The following is a 19782-nucleotide window of genomic DNA, read 5'->3' as shown; positions in this document are numbered from 1 at the left end:
TGGGGAGTCCAGAATTGGCTCAATGCCTCACATTGTGGCCACGTTCCCCAGCCCAAAGCCATACAAAGGGAACTTATGATAATTATGGATGCTTCTGCTTTAATCTGCTTCATGGAGATAGGTTAGATAGAAAAAACTAGTAGCTGTAAGCATTCCAGCACAGGCATACTCCTCTTAGTTATCTAGGCTCCTTGGAGGTCCTCTGTCCTTCTTCCCATGCAGATGAAAGGGAGACAATAGTACTAGGGCTTCCTGCTGGCACTCAGACTGTAGGTGGTGTCTTCTTTGTCACTCCAGCTGACTAGATTTAATGAGCGGAAGGGCTTCAAGCTCGCAGCTCTGCAGGAGTATCTGGCTGCCGGGATGGGTGGCTTACTTTAAACGCCTCTAACTCCAAGAGAGCTTTATTTATTCTGGTTATTGTGGGATATGGACCCATGTCCACTTTGAATCTGCAAAAGGAAAAGAACTGATGAAGTACTAAGAGTTGGACAGCCAGTACAGCAGTGAGCAGAAGGGCAGAGCAGTATGCCATGCCTGCCCAGTATGGGAGAATCTCACAGGCGTTTACAATAACAGAAAAGATTTGTCCTTGTAGGTTTAAAATAAAATGCTAGAAAGGTTAATTAGTTCCTGGAGGGGCTGTGAAGTCTCCTTCTCTAGAGATATTCAAAACCCACCCAGATGCAATCCTTTGCCACTTGCTTTAAGTGAACCTGCTTTAGCAGGGAAGTTGTTGGACTAGATGACCTCCAGAATTCCCTTCCAACCCCAACGATTCTGTGACTCTGTGATCTTTACCAGGCTTTTACATAATGTGCAGCACAGGATAAGAAGGCACTATGCTTTTCCTGGGAATCATGCAGCCACTACTTGTATGGGTTTGATGCTTTAAACAAACGTAATCAGATTAATATTTTCCTCCTGTGTGCAGTCTAAATATAAGGCAAACAGGGAGAGAGAATGTGGAGTGTGGGCAACCTCAGCTTTTCTGAGGTCATAAATCAGGTTTCCCCCCAGGGTCCTCTGAGAAGAGAGCACTGCTCCTTATTTCTAAGAGCTTCAAAAAGAGACAGTATTTATTACATAGAATAATTCATGGAGAGAAGAACCAAAACTGGATAGGGCAGGCAGAAGGGATAGTTTCTAACACACAAGGAGCAGCAGAAGGCAAGCTCTGACAGCCCAGCACAAGGTGTAGGTGCCCTTGAAGAAAGCCTCAAGTTTAGCCCTAATTACCTTTCAGCATTGGCAACTTGAGGCACCAAGCACAAATCAGCCATGGAAACCTGCAAATGTAGCAGAGAAAAGGGTTACAGTAACTCAGAGTCTGTTCCATCACAGTGGTGGCAGGCTTCAAGAGCAGGATAGACATTATTTTATCAGCCAGTACAGAGGAGTTGTCATGGCAATCTAATTCTTTAATCCAGCATTAAATAATGCAACAACAGTACAAGGAAAATAAGTTCATAGCAGTCACTAGTAGAAGAAGCCATCAGACTTTAGGGTATTTTTTTTTTTTTTTAAATTAGCAGCTGATCATGATAGCCTGAAGGACACTGCTTCTATGGCAACTGCCTCTGAGCAAACAGGTCTGCTGGCAAGCTGCAGAAGGACGTGAGGGAGGGAGAGGGATGCTTGCATGGCTGGGAAAAGATGAGTAAATATTGCTTCTTTGCACTACAGAAGTATCAAGCAGCTCCTGCCAATGTCAAGATTTGATATGCGACAGGGGTCTGCACACAGGCTCAGAGATTTGCAGCCCGAAAAGAAGACTCAAGGACAAGACTGCCAGCTGCCTACCTGCACAGAGGCAGCTGCCTGTGCCCCACTGCCCAGGTCACAAAGTCCTGGGTCCTTCTCAGAGAACACATTATTCTCCAAGATTACATCTCCTAAGTAGCCTTTGCCCTCCAAGGGCTCCATAAGGCTGCTCCTAGACAATTCTCTGCATCACAGGATATTGCAGGAGCCTTCCTTTTTTTCTCAGCTTTTATAGGAAAGATCCAATTGTCTGCCAAGCAGAACTACTAAATGGAAGAAGCCTGAGCTGCCCTTAGCTCGGCAAGGGTCAGAACAGCTTGTATGTGAGCTCTGTGAAATCTGTCCATGTTAAAACTGGAGAATCAGAGCAGAAAAATACAAGTTGGTTAAAGATTTCACAGAGCAGAGGTAAGAACTGAACCCATGTTTCTTAAGCCAAGCTTTGCCCCTGTGACTCCACTTTGAACTGCAGATCTCTTAAAGATGAAATATATATCTGCTTCCACATTGTCTAGTAACAGCCAGATCCTAGATACAGCTGCAGAATCTGGCCATCAGCAGGTTATAGGCAGGGACAAGTAAATATCTCCATAACTCTTTCCACTCAGTAATGGGCTAAGTAGGATCCATGCAGCTGCTTTTTCTTACGGTGAAGGCACTGCATGTAACTTTCAGGCACAGGATGGGGTTGTGCTCTGTCTCCTCAACTAATTTTCTTTCCTATTTTAGGGAAGTTACTGGCATTTTCAGTTCTGTAATGGTACACAACACTCTCTCAGATACTTACTTCATCCCCCACACAGTAGCGTCCAGCAGTGTGCTGCAGAATCTGCTCCAGTGCTGTCAAGAGAGGTGGTACCCTGGAGTGAGGCACTGGAAACTCACTCAATAGGAACACCAAAGACTGGGACTTAGGAAGGACATTTTAGACTGGGAATTATGAAGGAGGGCATTTTGACCATGAGCAGAGTATGAAAAAGGACCAATCTGGGACAGAAACTAGAAGGAACAGGAATCTTACAACAGCTTAGTTATGGGAGCCTTTAGAGTTCTTCAGGTTTTTTGGATCCAAGGTGATTTCAGTTGATTCAGACAATGCAGCTGAAATACTAAGAGGATAATGTAGAAATATGTGAATGGAGAGGGGAGAAATGCAAAGCTTCAGTCAATTTGTGTCTGTCCCAAAGTGAAGATGGGCCATCATTGCAGCACATGGGGGAAAGGGTTTTGAAGAATCCAAAAGGACCTTACTTCTCCAAAAGAGGTAAAGAAATACTCTGCTACTTGCTAAACTGGTGGGGTTTGCCATCAGAAATCTGTTGTCTGATTACAAAAGCAAATACATACATATATATATATGTCTATATAGATTGATAGAACTTTAAAGCAAAAGGCACTAGTTTGGGAGCAGATGGATGGAAAAGAAGTGCTGTGAGCCTTCATGCTTCAGAGTGAATCAACTGCTACAGTATGCAGGATGGCCCCAAGCTTCCATGTGCAGCAGTGGAAGCCCCCTATTAGCATCATCTTTCCTCTGAGACCCTGGAAAACTACCAGCCCTGGAGAAGGGACTCTGGGCAGGAAGAGCACTGTCTCTGCCGGCAGGGCAGGACCCCAACACACCAGCCTAGAAGCTTCTGTTGTTCTGCTTGAAAAGTCAAGTAGGATGCCAGCAGTGCAACTCTTTGTAAGGTCAGTCAAAATGCTGATAATTTTGGATGCGGGATGTACCTTGAAAGCCAGATGCAATACAGTTCTGAGCCCATTCCGTTTTTCTCTCCCCTATTTGTTTCAGGACACTCAGGTTCTGCAAAGGCAAAGCAATCTCTAGGTTAGATGACTGCTGCTGGCTGGATCTTGCCTACTCTGTCATCTGGGGGAGGAGAGGAAAGATAAGGAGTTGCCAAGCCTGAACCCCTAGCCTGAGTTCAGTGGATTGGGTCAGCCCTTACCTCACCCTCACTGAATCATGCACCTTGCTGTATCTTTTTCTTGGCACTGTCCTTCCATAACAGATCCCAGGGAATCCCTTTGCCTCTGCGTTTGGATTGCTCAATTCTCTTCTTCCTCTAACATCCTAGACCCAGCAGTAAAACCGTATAAGTTTAGCTGTTTCTAGAAAGAGCCCTGGGGTGATTTTCTGTGTTGTAAATACTGTATTGTTGTTGCCACTGGCAGATCAGGCACAGGCTAAGCACAGGTATCATCTGCTAACTCACAAGTCTGACGTTCTGCCACCCTGTTGGCTGGCAACAATTTTAAAGAGACTGAGAATTTCAGAGATGGAAATCCTTTCTGATTTTTTCATTTGCATAGGTCTGACAAGGCAGTACCTGGAGTGGTTGAATGCCTGAGGCAATGTGATCAGCAATCATTCTGACTTGGGCTCTCTTCTTCGGATCTTGGGGCAGGAGTCTGGGGTTAGGCCGTGTATCTTCGAGGTAATGAATTATAGCTAGCTGTAGTGAACAAAGAGATATTGGGAGGTTATTGGAGAGCCAAGGAAAAGTTCACGTCTTGAACACCTGGAAAGGGGAGCTGATCCAAGAGGATACAATGGCTATTGAATGAAATTTGTAACCAGTCCAGGGAACAGACGTCTGCTTGTGACCTGTTGTCATTTAGTCCAGCTGTAATTTCAGGCAAATCCTGGCACAGCCATCTGACTCAGACTACAAATTGCTCAGTGAAAGGTGGAGTTATGAAATAAAGCAGAATTTAACTCAAATCCTTGACAGCAGCTTCCCAGCAAAGACTATGTGCTATTTCTGTTCCCAAGTAGGATTGTTTATCATAAATGCCATCTCTTTTCCAGTGCACAGATGAGAGCTTTGGGGGAGAAGTTAAAGCAAAGTCATCCCCTCCACATGGGGCAGCAGGCAGGAGTGAATGGTTAAGAGGGATGGGTAACTCACCGACTGAGAAAGGGTGATGCCATCAATTTTCAAGGCTGGGACTTGCTGCATTGGATTCAGTGCCTTGAATTCAGCAGAAAACTGTGGAAACAAACCTGAGCTTACTTTACAGCAATAAGAAATCCCTTTTTCTTCCCCTAGAACTCAGTTACTAAACTTTTTTTTTACCTGTTCTTTCTCTCTACTGCAATATTAATATTGTCAGTAAGTTATGCTGTACTATTAGCCTATAGCAAGCTCTCACTGGGGCTCAGGAATCACCACATCCAGGGCCAAACTGCCTTATCACTTGATAAGCCATCACTGCAATGCCCAGGATGGGTGGTCCTGCATCAGTGTCGGCATTACTGTTCTAGTTCTCCAACTCCACCTTAGCCCATACTGGTACACTGAGCTGCTGGTATTACTAGGGCACAACTCCCTCCTGTGGACCCCCGAGTAAGTTCTCAGTGAAGAGCTCTTCTGGCAACCCCGCCCTTCCTTTTGCAGGCCCTTTGCAGCCCCCTGCAATATGATTTAACATCTTTTGGACACATGCACCCTTACACACGCATGTACCCTGGAGCTAATTGAATGAGGTGAGTCTGTTTAAAGTGCAGTGCAGATTCTCTGAAGTCTGTGCACCAGATATGTTCAGTCATATCATGGTAAGCAAGAGCAAAAGATCTTCAGCCTTCTGAATTCAGTCATGGATGTTTAAGAGAGGAAAAAGAGAGGAAAAAGCCTCTAGTTTCCTACAGTCTTCTCCCTCTGACTTGCATGCCAGGGAATACTGGCTGAAATCAACTATTAATTACAGGGAAGCAGTGAGGAATTCAGTAACTTTGCCTGTGAGCTTTCTAATGCTAATCCCAAACCTCCTCAGGATCCCCAAGTTCAGTATCCTTGGAGACAGCAATGGTATCTCTATCCTTACCTGCTGTCCTCCATCCTTTACGAGGTTCACTGGTACCAGGTCATAGGAAATCCCTTTCAGAGCCAGTGCTAGGGAGAGCAGAGTACACAGCTTCAGACAGGTACAGTGAGACTAGTTTCACTGGTAACAGATTCAGGGAAATGTTACAATCTTCATTTAAAAAAAGACCATTTCCCTCAAGGAGGGTGGTGTGAGTCCACTGAGAAGACAGTGCTCTTGCAAGTGAAGGATCAAAGCACTAAAGATCAGTCCTGGCAAAACCACTGCATTTTTCAAAGCAAGTTTTGCCACTCTTTGTAGCACAGCCCTTCCTGACTTGGCTTACAGAGGGCAAGGGACCATGTGCTCACCTGCAAAACCTTGCTGTCTCAGAATAAGTAGGGGCTGTTCCCAGCCCTGCTTAGCTCTCAAGACCTGGGCATACCAGAGTCTGAGGCAGTATCATGAAGCCCTCTTATCTGTTCCCTTCCATCCCACTTGCTCCAGGTAAGCTGTGGTGTTCCCTTCCCTCCCCCTCGGAAAATGCCTCACTGTTCCAGGTTCATGTTTGCTGACCTCTCTTAATAAGTGATTGATTAATTGAGTTAGTGAAGGGGAGGATACTGCAATAACATTGAGAGGAAAAAAAAAAAAAAAAAAAAGAGATCTCAACACTGGATCTTACCAATTCGCACTCTCCAAGAGCAGGAACTTCTGAAATAACTATAAAGTATCGGCTGAGAAGAGAAAGACAGATAAAATGGTTACACCAAAATATTGTAAGGAGAAGAATGTATGAAAAGAAGGCATTTCAGGAACTGTAAGACAGGGAAGAGCAATGTTTGGGGAAGAGAGGACTCCTTTCTGAAAGTGGCTGTTCCTGATTTGGGCATACATGTGGCATCACTGTCTTTCATGATAGTCCTCTAACAATGTAGTTGCACCTGATGTTTCCAGCAATGCACTGGTGACCTTAAAATTATTGCCTATGAAATTTCCCTCTTTGATGTCCCTATCTGATGTAGGTAACTTCTATACCATCTTAGATTTCTGAAACCAGTTCTGCACTGATTGTGCCAACCACCTGCATGGCATGAAACAGCTTTTTCAGCCTCATGGGGAAAGGCATGGCCTCTTTCCAAACAAGAAGAGCTTCTGCTGTTTGAGATGAAAGCCATGAGGATAGACAATTCATCTCTACCTGAACTATAGCACCAAGGCACCTTTCCCAGACGCTTCCACCCTGTTCAAGCTCTCACCTTTTCAGATGCCATCGTCAGTGTGTGCAGTCTACTCCAGGAAATAAGAAAAAACCCCTTTGTTTTCCCTTTTGCCTCAGCTGGGATGGGGGAAGGCTTTTCTCCTAAAATCAATGAGGAAAGGACTATGCCCCCAAGTCTGTGCCCAGGGCACAAAAAACAGCCAGTCAGATTTCATCCTGAGTCACTGCGCTCACCTCCTCCCAGCCCTGATACCAGAACTATTAACCAGATTTAAGCTTGGAAGCACATTTAGGAACTATGTTTATTTCCCTAGAATTTCATCCAGACATAAATAAAATATTTAGAGAGCCTCTCAGGCTGTCAGCAGCTGCCAATGCAGAAATAGAGCCCTGGGGAACAAAAAAAGAAAAGAAAAGCCACACGCAGAATTTCCATTTCACCAGGGAATGACTGCAAGCTCTGGGAACAGGGGCTGCCTTTGCGGGGAGGTCCCTTAGGATGCTCCTGTAGCCTTCCTCCTGTCATTGTCGGCTAGTGCAGAGTGTTTTCCACATTGCAGGCCTAGAAGAAGCTGCTATTCTGCTCCCAGACCAACTTGTACGAAATACAAAGATTGCTTTTTTTGTGTAACGGTCTTTTCCTTCCACACAGGAAACTGGTACTTATTTACGTCTCTGAATAAACCTGTAATCATGTCTCTCCTTCCTTTTACATAGATCCCATGGCATGCCAGGGATCTCTCTGCATCTCTACCCTCCCAGAATGCATAGAAATTATTCCAGAGACTGGCAGTAAGGTAGAAGAAAGCAGGGATTTGCCCAATGACAGTCTGTCAACAAAAAAACCAGAGACACTGAAGATCTCTGTTCTCCAGTCCTCTTTATTACCCTGATGCTTCTCTTGCAGTTTAGATTGGTTCAAATAACTTTAAATGAGGTACGCCTTTGATTAAATTACTCTAGCCAAATTTACTGGAAAATGGTTTATAAGTGAGGAGGGAAGCGATGGCAGTATTTGCAACATTTTAGTGGACAGAGTATTTCCTGATTTTCTTAAATTCTCTGCTTCTGGGATAAGGGTATTAGAAATCTCAGCTATGCTTTTTTTCCCCACCCCCCCTAAATGTCTAGCCTGCTGGGTTGCAGGGATAGAAACAGAAACTATGGCTTCAGAAGAGAAACATACAGTATTCATGACATACTATTTTTAGTTGTTTTTCCTGAGGACCTTGCAAGTGATTTTTTGGCTCAGAAATTTATGTCCTTCACCACATCCGTTTTGGGCTCTAGCCTCTCAGCTGATGGAGACATTTCTCCTGATCCTCTCTACAGTTCTTTTTTATTTTTGCCGCCTGTGCTATCATTTGGAATAAACTGTACTAACCTAATTGCCTTGCTCTTTAATTTCAAGGTCCCTGGGGGATTTCACCAAAGAGAACATGGAAAACAGTCTGTCCTTCAGCTAATAACTGTGTGTCCAGAGGCTGGGGCCTGGACTGGTCTCCTGAGTTCATGCTGCTTTGCTCCCAGCAGCAGGGCAGATCACAGGCAAAAATGATCATCTAAGTATAGATTAGAGACAGCAGGAGAGTTTTGTCCTCAGTGGACAGGTCCCACAGTGACACTGTATCTTCCTCAGAGGAAGAGCAGAGCACGGCCCAGGGAGGTAACGCAAAAAAAGTGCCTGCATTTACAACCCTATGGGGTACAATCTCCATAAGCTGCACATTAGACTGGTTGGAACTGGGATGATAGAAGGAGAACAGCATTTGCTTGATGTCTACTGAGATTTCTGTTTAGGTTCTGTTTTCATTTCCAGCATCAGTGAGGAAAGTTCGGGCTTAAATACCAGTTGAGAGTAAAAGTTCGGGAAATGCATTTCACTATTGTGGAAGTTGGAAGAAACACCCCAAACTCTGTGTCGAGCTCTCAGGTTTCCACGCCTGTCTACTTCAGTGTGGTCTGCTCTGGATACCACCTCTTTCTAGGCTATATTAGGGAGGCACTTGGGAAGGCAAAGTCTTTCACCTCTTTCCTAAGACACATGACACCAAGCAGGCTGCACACATACACTGCTCCCAGGGGGCTGGTGTAAGGGAAACCTCGGTGTCTGAAAGGCACTGCTTATATTCTGCTGGGTTCAAATGTAAAGGTACGAGCAGAAACAACAGCTTTGCTCCTAAACTCTCAGTATCTCTGCGGCAGGCCTTGGTGTTAACAGCGCACGAGGATAAACTACGATAAGTGAACACCGATGCTGCTTTGTGAAGCATTAATTTAGGGTGGGGGCAAATTCCTCGCTCTCCACTGAGACAGAGCCATCGGGGCAGCAGTCCTGTCGGGAATCGCCATCCCGGCCTTTCCGGGGAGCCAGGGCACCAGAAGCCGATTGCGGCCGTGATCCCTGTCAGCGAACCGAGCCCTAAGACCCGCTCCCTCCGGCTCTGGCGCCGCCATCGCCCCCCCTCCCTTCCCGCCCGGCGGGGACGCTCCGCTCCGCAGGGAGAGCGCGGAGCCAGCACCGCGTACCTTGGCGGCGGCGGCGCTCATTCCCGTCCCAGCCTCAACTCAGGGCTCGGCGGCAGCCTGGGACTGCATTACCGGGACTACATCCCCCGGCGAGCCCCGCGGATGCCCCGCCCCGCTCTCCGTGCCCAGGATGCCGCGCTCCCGGCGCGGAGCCGCGCGCGGCGGATCCCCGTGGATGCCGCCGCGCCAGCGGGAGCCCCGCCGGGGGCCGGGCGGGCCGGGCCGCCTCGCTGCTCCGCCCGCCGCCGCCCGCCCGGCCGCGCTGGCCCTCGTCACCCTCCTCAGCTTCGCCTCCCGCTTCCACCGCCTGCCGGAGCCGCCGCACGTCTGGTACGGGCCGGGCGGGGCGTGCCCCGCTCCGTTCGGGCACTGCCCGAGCCCCGGGGTGCGGGGGGTGCGTGTCCGTGTCCGTGTCCGTGTCCGTGTCCGTGTCCGCCTCCTCCGGGAGATGCCGGCGAGTTGCGCCCAGCCTGCGCCCCCTGCTCCGCCCCGGCCTTGCCCGGCGTGGGAGGGCCCGTGTTCATCCCAGACAGATGGAGGGACGGGACCCTGGCAGGGAGGGCCCCAGGGAAGCGCTGCGCTCTCTGGCCAGCCCGCTCCTCGGCGCGGCTCTCGGGACGTGCTGCAGAGGGTCCTGGGGAGGCGGTGTTGTGGGCCTGCGGGCGGCAGACTGACTTCTTAGCATCTCTGAGGGCAGTCTGGAATCAGAAGAGCAGACTACAGATTTTGGAGTGCTGATATCAAACTGTTTAAAAAAGGGCCCATCCTAGAATGACTGATGTGCTCTCCATTATTTCCCAGTAAATGTAATGCATCGTCTCATATTGAATGGCTGGCAGTAACTCTCTACATGATGAAAAGCATGAGTAAAAAGACTTTCCTGGATTTTTTTTTTTTTTTTTACTATCTTCATCATTATAGAGTACTGGCTATTGTTAAGTTTTGGGGTTTTTGTGTTTTGTTGTTTTTTTGTTTTTTTGTTTTTTCCAGTTGGGATGAAACTCATTTTGGGAAGATGGGAAGTTACTACATTAATCGGACTTTCTTCTTTGATGTCCACCCTCCTTTGGGGAAGGTAAACTGCTTTTCTGTTACATGTTTTAGAAATCACAGGAGTGGGCCAATAAAAGTCTACTCCTGCCTTCTGGACAAAGGTTGTGATAAACTCCATTTATCTTTCCTGTTGTTGGACATCATGGTAGTTTGCATTCTGTATCCACAACCTCAACTTGCAACTTTTTGTCTTTACAAAAATACTTCAAATATGGGGAAACTACAGTATTGCATGTTGGGTATTTGAAAGGCTTGAAATTTAGAAAATCAGGGTGGTGCTTATGGATTGGAGGGGTTATGGCATAGCAGCCTGCATTTGAAAGGAAACAAACAACTCGTGATAACCTGTGTGCAAGTGAGATGCCTACTACAAAGGACCCTGAGAGCACTGTTTTTCTATTTTGACTTGTTTTAGCAACAGTGTGTAGTGCTGATGAAGGTGCACTCCTACTGCCTCAACAAGGTTATCTTTCCTTTCAGACTGAGTCTTCTGAACCTAAAGAGATAGGGAGCTATGGGAGATTCTACAGAGACAGAATTCTCCCTGCTCAATCCCACACCTGGTATTTCTCTTCAACTTGCAGTCATAGTCCATAGCCAAAATTGTCCTGATTTTGCTTTTAGACAAAGAGCAATGTTTTTGCACACAGTATCTATACATAAACTCTTGTTTGGATGATATATCTGAATTAAGTAGTTGTCTTCTGGATCAGTCTTGGCTTCTATAAAAATATTACCTCCAGTGCGATTTCTCTGACAATTTTTTTTTTCACCTTTTCTCTTCAGATGCTGATTGGACTTGCTGGCTACCTTAGTGGATATGATGGTACGTTTCCTTTCCAAAAGCCGGGGGACCGATATGAGCAGCACAACTACATGGGAATGAGAGGGGTAAGGCTCTGCAGGCTAGTGTTGAGCTGGTTAGCTTTCCTGTGCCCTTCAATACAGAGGGTTATGTGATAAGAAGAACTCTCCTGGATCAGATCAGAAGTCTGTTTAGCCTTGTGTCTTTAAGCTCCTTAGAAAAGTGTCAGTGGTTCTTCTGTGAGTGTCTTAATGCCTGTGAGAGGCCAGGTAAGAAATTAAGGTGATTATTGTGGCCAACTCTTGCTGCTAGTTAGTGAGACTACACTCTTGTGTGGAACAGATCTCTTGCCTGTTCTGCCAAGGAAACATTGCTGAACTTGGGGTTCTCTCACTCCATTGTGCCTGGCTGGCACAATGGGAGTCAAGGATGTCAAAAAGCCAGGATTATCCACTGTCACCTGCAGTTTGCCACCACCAGGGAGCCAAGTAAGCTGATGGAGCCTCTGGAAGGGGAGCAGAATTTAGACTTGTATCCCTCTGAAACCCTGGCTGTATTGCTATCTAGGAAGACCAAGAGCCATATTACTGACAGCAGATAAGACAAACCAAAAGAAGAAACAGTGGCCAGTTTTTAGTACCTAGAAAGAAGAGTAAATCTTGGTTTAGTTCCAGCAGTTCATGCTTCTAGATTTCCCTGAGCCAAAGAGGGGAGAAGTGCTAGCACCAGACACTGAAGAGAATAAATTTTACTGCGATATTGCTTGCTTTTGTTTTGATTTCTGTTCATTCTCCTTCAACTGTCTTTGGTCTCATTTTTGTAGGGGAGGTGAATCTGGTCTGCTAAAGACGTAAGGTGCAGGTGTATTTTGTTCTTAGATTTCATATTCTAGTATCTTGTTAAAATAAGTGGAGTACAGTGGATGTGTAGTACATCTATTTGACCAATCTTTTTATGGATATCTAATTCAGTCTAGCAGGAGGGTGACTTACTTGTTACTGACACCTCTACGAACAGAGTGTCTGTCCTCTGAACAGTGTCTTTGTTCAGTTAGTGACTCAGTTCAGCAACTGCGACACCTCCTGTTGTTGGTAGTTGTGGAAGATGAAGGAAAGGAAAGGAAAGGGTGTGAGCACTTGTTCACCTTACGGAGGGTTATAACTTCTCCCATTATCTTCTTTTCCTGCAGTTTTGTGCATTCCTTGGCTCCTGCCTCGTTCCCTTTGCCTACCTCACAGTGTTGGAACTGTCAAAGTCACTGCCAGCAGCCTTACTCACAGCTTTCATCCTTATTTTTGGTAGGTGTTTCTGCTACAGCAAAATTGAGTAACCTGACTGTTTAGATAAATTAATTTCTTGATTATCATGTGTTACCTAACCAGCGGATGTTTGGGTTAATGAGAGACATTCTCAGAAGCAAAGAAATTTCACTTTATATATACGTGTATGAGGCTTTTTAACTGGGGGTCCTCTTGAGGATATTACAGTGTTGTTTAGTTCATAGGTACTTCTGTTATTTGCATAACCACAGCATTGGACTACATGTCACCTCAATTTTAAGAATTTTTTTAAAAATGTATGATCAGGAATGATTTTGAGCGTGAGTGATATCTCCCATATGAATTATATGAATTATAGAGACATTTAACAGTCTCTACATTTTATGGAAGAGTTCACAGTAAGAAATGAATAAAGTTCCTTGTTGAATTGAGCCAAGTGGAGAAATTAACACTGCAGACAGTTATCCAAATTGGGGTTTTGTGGGGGCACACAGATATTGAGGCATGGAGACTTAAAAGACCCAAGTCATATTCATTTCTTATAGGTATCATTTGAAAGATGACTTCTCCTTTAGCATGCTCTGGCACAGTGCTGGTGCCCTTGGTAGATGGTTGCTGTCTGTAATGCTCTCCATTTGAATATGTTATCAGCTCTTTCCAAATGGTGTTTCACAGATACTACTGTACTGCCTGGGTTTTTTTTGTTTTGTTGGTTTTTTTTCTATTTTTTTCCGCAAGTAAAAGTAGCAATTTTCTGATCTCCTTCTGTTTCTAGAATTTCTTTCCTTCCCCTTGTCTTGACTATGCTCAGGGAACTGATTTCCCACAATCTTAGATTCGCTTTGGAACTGCAAGCCCTTTTAACATTGTTGTGTGTCTCTCTGCAGATACAGGCTGTATTACTTTGTCCCAATATATTCTGCTGGATCCCATTCTGATGTTCTTCCTCATGGCAGCTGTTCTGAGTATGGTGAAATGTAACAGCTGTGCAGATAGGTAAGATAAAGATGATAGTTTTGTTAAACTAAAAGGTATTCAACTTTCACACAGATAAAGGACTAGAACATGTCTACCATTGGTAGTCTGGTTGAATGGCTGAAATGAGATTATTTCAGGAAATTCGGCGGTGAAAATGGCTGTTGGTAGAGGAGAGAAATTCTTAGCGTAAGTTTTTTTGTAACTAGGAAGAAAGTATTGTGACTTGGGTACACCAAGAGAGAGATTTAACCAGATTATTTTAGCATGAAGGGAAATTTCAGCAGAAATAGTGTATGCAGTTTATGGAACTGCAAATCTTGAACATGAAGGTTAAAGTGTTTTAAAACTTGACAGGAAAGAAAGCTAATAAAAGATGTTTTAGGTCAGAGAAGGATGGTTGTAGTTTATTCGAGGTTTTGGTACTTCATGGCTAAAATATTGTTATCTTGAACCAGTTACTTCGTTTCCAGGCAAGAGAAACACAGTTTATCTGTGACTGTAATCCTATCAAAACTTATGAAAATCCTGCTGTCTGAGGTAAATAGTATAATTTGTTTGGTTTAGAGAAATTGTTACAAAAGCTTTGAGGGAAATAGAGCCAGGATGTTTCTGAACAAAGAAGTCAAGTTGCTGAGGATATTTGCCATGGACCCATCCAGAGGGGAATGGTGATCTCTAGGTATTGGTATATACCAAAAGGCTTCTTTGTGGCTGGGCTGCAGAGAGTAGTTTCCCCACAATGCATCCAGAATTCAAAGAAACAAAACCTCAGAATGCTTTCTTATAAATGTGAGCAATTTTTATTTCATGAAGCATTACAAGAACTGATCATTTCAATCTTAGTGTGATTAGAGTACATATGGCTAAAATGCAGCCTGTAGTGTCATGTAGGGCCACCCAAGGCCATCCTCATCTACAAAACATACCCCAGGGAGTGCAAGCACTAAGTTACAGGGCAGCGCTTGATCAGCTCTGTGGGCCCTGACATGAACTTATTTTTCACATGTTAGAGCTAATCCTGTTGTCAAAGTAGTTAATATCATGCAAATTGAAAGCCAGCTCTAGCTATTGTGTGACTTAGCAGGTCATGGGGATTTTGTCTGACCAAAATGCAAGCATCAAGGCATTAGGAGTTGGTAGGAAAAAGGTTTTAAATTCTGCTGTCATCCTTTATCATCTCTTCTCAATGGTTCAGTTTCATTTCAGTTTATAATACTTTTGCTTTTTGCTACAGCTTTTGTATGTGCTTTGGATAGATGTTTTCCACCATGGGTTTCCTGCTTTAATAATGGTGACTGCTCTTTTTCTCCTGTTCTTCCCTGTGTCCCTAGCTTTTTGTCAGAAGTAAGTTTGTGTTTTATGGAGCAAAAGTCTTGTTTCTTTTCTCGTAACTTCCATGTGGTCACACTTTCTTCACACTAGCATTTTAGCTTATACCTGTTGTCTATGTTTCCATCCTCAAAAGGGAGATTTAGGAATGTCCTGGCTGAAGTGTTGGACCCTTCTGAATAAAGGTTTCACAAGCCTGTATCTGAAGACAGTATCCTTGCATGATTCTAAAAATAATGAAAACCTGCTTTTTCTATTCTTCTTGAGAAGATGGAATGTAATTTTGCAGGGTAACTTATTTGCTGTTTATTTTCATGATCGCAGATGCCCGTTCCTGTAGCCATCATTTTATTTACTGACTTTCTGCACTGGTCCTGCAGGCCATTTTCTGCCTCCTGGTGGTTCTGGCTGAGTCTGACTGGTGTGAACCTTGCTGGAGCAATGGGGGTAAAGTTTGTTGGCCTTTTTGTAGTCCTCTTGGTAGGCCTGAACACAATCTATGACCTATGGGACTTGCTGGGGAACCTTAGTCTGTCACTGGTGAGTTTCAAAGACTTTTCTTTACTTCAAGTGTTTCTTTGTTTTGTTCACTTTGTAGTTCTCCTGGTCTTTGACAACTGTATAACTACTCAGACAGTGATATTCTGTGTGCAGCAGAAGGGGGCTTCTGATGTGGATGATGATAATAAAGATTAAGGTTATGAAAAAACTACTGACAGACTTTTGAAAAAAGACAAACAAACTTATATTAGCAGGATGTAGTGTCATAAGACCACAGCAAAAGGAACGTTGCTTTTTTCTTAGAGAAACTGTTACCTTTCCAGTTGGATGATTTTTCAGTCTAAGCTAAAAATGCTCATTGGGAATGGCTTTACAATGGCCTAAAGCAAGATGTTGTCCAACACTGTTACATGACTTTCTGAGGAGTACGTGCTACCTGGCAGACAGGCATGTCTTGCAGCGCTTGGTTTGCATAAGCAGCGTGAGCTCAGGCTCTGCTTTGTGAGAGTTAGGGGAGCATAGGCCGCAGAGCAGGAGCATGCTATCCCATCAGGAGTCATAGAAATGCTCTGCAGCTTGCAGAATCCAGAGCCACTCCAGAGGATGAAGGCAGCCATACCCTCTTTGATTTCACATACATTTAGTTCCTAAAAGCTTTAAAAATTTTGCTAGTGAGCTTGAGCGCCCTGTCCTAATATATTGCGTTTTGCATTTGTGGACTGCGAAATCTGCTTTTTTGGAGAAATACTTTGATGTATCACTTGCTGTCTTGCAGCTAGCAGGAAAACAAATTCTTCAGTCATGTCTTTTAAAAGGTGTTCAGTTCTCCTCTTGTCTCAGCCTCTTCTGAAGCTTGAAAATTCTACTTTTTTCACTTAGTGTTTTTGTCTTGTTTTTCTCATAAACAGTGAGGGTTTTGAGGGACTTTTTCTATTCCTGCTGTGTGATTTGTTTTTCTTTGATTAATGTGAATCAATATGGGCTGCAAAGATGCAATGTTCCAACTCTGGAGAAGCAGTTCTTGAGCAAAGTCACTTAATTACATTTGAAATGGAACAAATCCATCATGTCTATTATTTCTGCCAGCAGACGGCTGCACAGTGATTTCATTTATGTTGCTGGCAGCAAAGGCAGCAAACCCCTGAGTGTTGGAATATATAAAGAAATCTACTCCAAAAGGCAGATGCTTTCTGAATAACTATTTGTCAGCCTTAGTGCTTGATGAGAGAGGAAAAAAAAAAGTGAGGATTAAACTCCTGAAAGGCTTATCTTAATGTCTCTGCATTGTTAGGAAGCTATTCATGATTATTTACATGCAATGGTTTTGGGACTAATTTGATTTCTAGAATTCTCATCTTACCTTGGTCTACTCTTATGGTTTGCTCAGTGCTGTCTTTCACGTGCTTTTTTTTTTTGACTTTGCATTGAAGTCTATAGTTAAAGAAAACTACAGACTTAAGTGCAAAGTCAAAAAAGAAAAATGCAATGTCAAAAAAGAAAATTTTCATGAAGATTGAAGAATATTGAGGCTATTTTAAGCAGGGAATTGGAAATTAGTTCATGTGCCTGTCCAGTGCATAAATGTGGTTATGTACCATCAGTCAGCATTTTTGGAAGTGTCCAGTGGTTATTAAGTGTTCTGATGGAGTACATGAGCTTGACAACTCTTTTCTTTGTTGACTTCAGTGAGTTCTTAGTTTTGTAGTGTGTTTAGTTCCTTTTCCATTACTTCTGAATTTGTTGTATCTGGTATGAAGGGATGGAGAATGAATAGCTTAATGATTGTGTGATAGCTATCATGTAAAAAAATGTGGAGAATAGCAAGGAATCTGCTTTCATCCACTTTGAAGTTAGTGTGAACATTTAGCAAACAATTTTTGCTATTTTACTTGTTTTTTCTACCACAGCTATTTATTATCCACCTTGTATTTTACGTTATTTGCTCGACTACCAGCAGTGTTATTGGGATGTGAATAAATGATGCTTGGGCACCTGTGTAAAAACCATCTTTTTAAGTGATTAAAATAAAATACTCTGCTTTTGTGTTGAGGCAGCTGAAACAGGTTTTGCTGATGACTTTTCTGTAGCTTCTGGCTAAGCAGCAACAGAAGTTGCAGTGTGAGAACATCCTTGCTAAGCAAGGTGATTTCTATGAGTGAAGCATATCTAAGTCCCCAGGAAGTCCTGGTTACATTCATATTTGCATAGAGAGACTTTCTCAGAGAACAAGTTTTCATTTTCCCTTTTTCTTAGCTTTGGCAGTTACTATTTTGGAAAGCATCTCTTTCTTGTGATTTTGTGTCAAAATGTGTACCATTGATAAACAAGTTAAGGTCCTTGTTTTCCAAGTATTTTCAATGGGACCTGCCCAAGCCCCTCTGCCAAAATTAGGGATGCTCAGTGCTTTGGAACGTTAAACCCTTCTCTTGCCTGTTTTTGTCTTTTTTCCCAAGACCCTGAAATTTCAAGGTACCGTATGTCCAGCTTTGGGAGATACACAGCAATGTCTACCTCAGCTTTTACTTCTGTCTAGGCCTTTTTGGGGTAATTCTGCAGCCTGCTGAGCTTGCTTGCCTGGCAAGCTCCAGCTTTAGGACCTCTACTCAGAGTCCTGTGAAGTAAGGAGAGGAATTGTTCCTGCAGCTGCAATGATTGATTCAAGCTGTGTTTGTTACAGGTGATGTTTGGGAAACATTTACTGGCTCGTGTACTTTGCCTCATCGTGCTCCCACTTGCCCTCTACATGGCTATGTTTGCTGTTCATTTTACAGTATTAAATAAAAGGTATTTCACAATGTTTTCTGCAGAAGAAGAGTCACTTGTCTTTGCTTTTAATTAAAGGCTATTGATTATGTATTTCTCCACTTTTAGTGTCAGAAGCACAGCCACAAGCTGTGTCTTTGTTTAATTCCTTTCCCAGACTCCTACGTTGTTCTTACAGAAAGGCTCTGGCCAAGCTGGCAGTGAAACTGAATTTTAATTTGACACTTTTTGAAATGCCAAACAAGTAACCTAACCAAACTCTGGCTCCTTTTTTTTCCCCCCTTCTCTTTCCCGGACCCGAAAATGTCTCAACTCCATTCTTTGTCACTTTATAATAATAAAAAAAAAAAAAGTCATTGTGTTCCTGAGAAATGCTTTGGCTGGGATTAAAAAAGTAAGGCTGAGTGTGCCCAAAGGGAAGGCTCTTTTCTGAGTGCCTGCAACCAAGGGATGATTTTTATATGCAGAGAGCACAACAGATAGTAAAATGGCCAAGTAATATTTTCCATATGCCAGCATTAAGAAATGAGGTGAATATGCATTTCACTATTAAAAAAAAAAATTAAAATTAAATCTGTTATTTTTCAGTTAAAGTCAACTGGTCTTACCATTAACCTCTTAGCAGAAATAAGACTAAAGAAGCTGCAGAGAGAGGCTTTGTTATATGTATCCTGACAGTTGGTCAGTTTATTTGTTGTAAGAACACTGAAAGATCAGTATGGTGCTTTTATGCAGTGCCAGCAGATACACTTTTGTGACCTCAAGTCCTTGCAGCTCTGGACAATTTCCTGCGAGGCTGTCTCTCTGCTATGATTCACAACATTAGAGGTGTGTGCATCTAAGGGAACTGCATTCATTCGTCTTCTGATGTCCTGTCTGCTTTTGTTGGTGTTCCTCTGTAAAAACAATTTGGTAATGCATGACAGAGATCTGTGTGCTTGTTTATCTGGATTTTGAATTGTCACATTCTTTGCTATCTTTTGTAGTGGCCCTGGGGATGGTTTCTTCAGTTCAGCATTTCAGTCCCAGCTGATCGGGAACAATCTTCATAATGTCTCCATTCCAGAGCGTGAGTGTCCAAAAGAATGAACCACTCTGAGTGTTGTCAGTATACGTGGGGGGTTAAATAAAACATCATCTCCTGTGACTCAGTGCAGGACGGTGCAGATTATGCCTTCATGGTTGTGCTTAGATCCATGCTGATCCATGCAGTTTTACGTACTGACAGAAAAGAAAAAGTCTGTGTCCAGTGCATGGTTACTAGCTGTTTCATCATATTCCTTCAAGTGGGAAAGATGCCATTTTGAGGGATGACAGTTTTGTGTGCATGCTTCTTGTTATTTTTTGGCCTTATGTTGCTTGAGAAAACAAAAATATATTTGTGCTATTCACCATAGGTTTGTAGGGCATTCAGCTGTGGGATTTGTTTTCAAAACATGTGTTAATGGAAACTGTCAACTTCTTTGTGACCCATTGTGCCCCTGGTTTGGCTGTGTTCTTTTCAGCGTGCGTGTGAACTTACAGGAAAGATGGCTCTGTGGTTGTTCCCTAATCCTCAGGTTGGCTAGGGACTACTGAGCCTTTAATCTGGTTTAACTGTCTGACACTTCATCTTTTCTCTGGCTGTTCCCTGCTCCAGAGCTGCTACTGGGAGAGCGTCAGATCCACTCTCCAAGACAGAGTTCTCTCACTTGTGTTGGGAGGCTATGAAGGAAGGTGTTTTAAGCCAGGGTATCAGCTCTGCTATC

At 43.7% G+C, this 19782-nt stretch overlaps 2 protein-coding genes across 7 annotated transcripts in view; one reads left to right on the top strand and one right to left on the bottom strand.

Annotated features, from left to right (window-relative positions):
* Nucleotides 1–73: 73 nt before the first annotated feature.
* On the bottom strand, nucleotides 74–9390 carry GSTZ1 (glutathione S-transferase zeta 1). Of its 6 annotated transcripts, none has more exons than XM_027883687.1 (9): nucleotides 9326–9386; nucleotides 6260–6311; nucleotides 5596–5663; nucleotides 4680–4760; nucleotides 4098–4223; nucleotides 3496–3571; nucleotides 2552–2604; nucleotides 1240–1289; nucleotides 74–452 (listed from the first exon to the last, which is right to left on the bottom strand). In XM_027883687.1, exons 1-9 carry the CDS (start codon nucleotides 9344–9346, stop codon nucleotides 326–328), a joined length of 654 nt encoding a protein of 217 aa, XP_027739488.1. In that variant the 5' UTR covers nucleotides 9347–9386; the 3' UTR covers nucleotides 74–325. The 6 variants fall into 6 exon arrangements, with proteins under 6 accessions (XP_027739488.1, XP_027739489.1, XP_027739492.1 ...); XM_027883688.1 differs by lacking the exon at nucleotides 9326–9386 and adding an exon at nucleotides 6834–6966; XM_027883691.1 differs by lacking the exon at nucleotides 9326–9386 and adding an exon at nucleotides 6834–6860 and having other exon boundaries at nucleotides 5596–5715.
* Nucleotides 9391–9554: 164 nt separating this feature from the next.
* Nucleotides 9555–19782, top strand: part of POMT2 (protein O-mannosyltransferase 2) — a 28886-nt gene continuing 18658 nt past the window's right edge. Inside the window, exons 1-8 of the mRNA XM_027883685.1 lie at nucleotides 9555–9655; nucleotides 10316–10400; nucleotides 11165–11269; nucleotides 12373–12481; nucleotides 13351–13459; nucleotides 15151–15310; nucleotides 17949–18055; nucleotides 19021–19103. Coding sequence (XP_027739486.1) covers nucleotides 10341–10400; nucleotides 11165–11269; nucleotides 12373–12481; nucleotides 13351–13459; nucleotides 15151–15310; nucleotides 17949–18055; nucleotides 19021–19103 — 733 coding nt within the window. The 5' untranslated portion in view covers nucleotides 9555–9655; nucleotides 10316–10340. The remainder of the gene's footprint in view (nucleotides 9656–10315; nucleotides 10401–11164; nucleotides 11270–12372; nucleotides 12482–13350; nucleotides 13460–15150; nucleotides 15311–17948; nucleotides 18056–19020; nucleotides 19104–19782) is intronic.

This window comes from Empidonax traillii, unplaced genomic scaffold, assembly GCF_003031625.1.
Source record: "Empidonax traillii isolate 1590-97213 ecotype Southwest subspecies unplaced genomic scaffold, ASM303162v1 scaffold132:size1788729, whole genome shotgun sequence".
Lineage (NCBI taxonomy): Eukaryota > Metazoa > Chordata > Aves > Passeriformes > Tyrannidae > Empidonax > Empidonax traillii.
The sequence above is the reverse complement of the archived record's forward strand: the minus strand, read 5'-3'. Positions and strand labels throughout refer to the sequence as shown.

Coding starts and splice junctions, on each gene's coding strand:
- GSTZ1 (XM_027883687.1), bottom strand. CDS start 9,346: ATGAGCGCCGCCGCCGCCAAG. Junction 4,224..4,679: donor GCATCACCCTTTCTCAGTCG/GTGAGTTACCCA, acceptor TGTTCACTACAG/CTAGCTATAATTCATTACCT. Junction 453..1,239: donor CAAGTTGCCAATGCTGAAAG/GTAATTAGGGCT, acceptor TTCCTTTTGCAG/ATTCAAAGTGGACATGGGTC.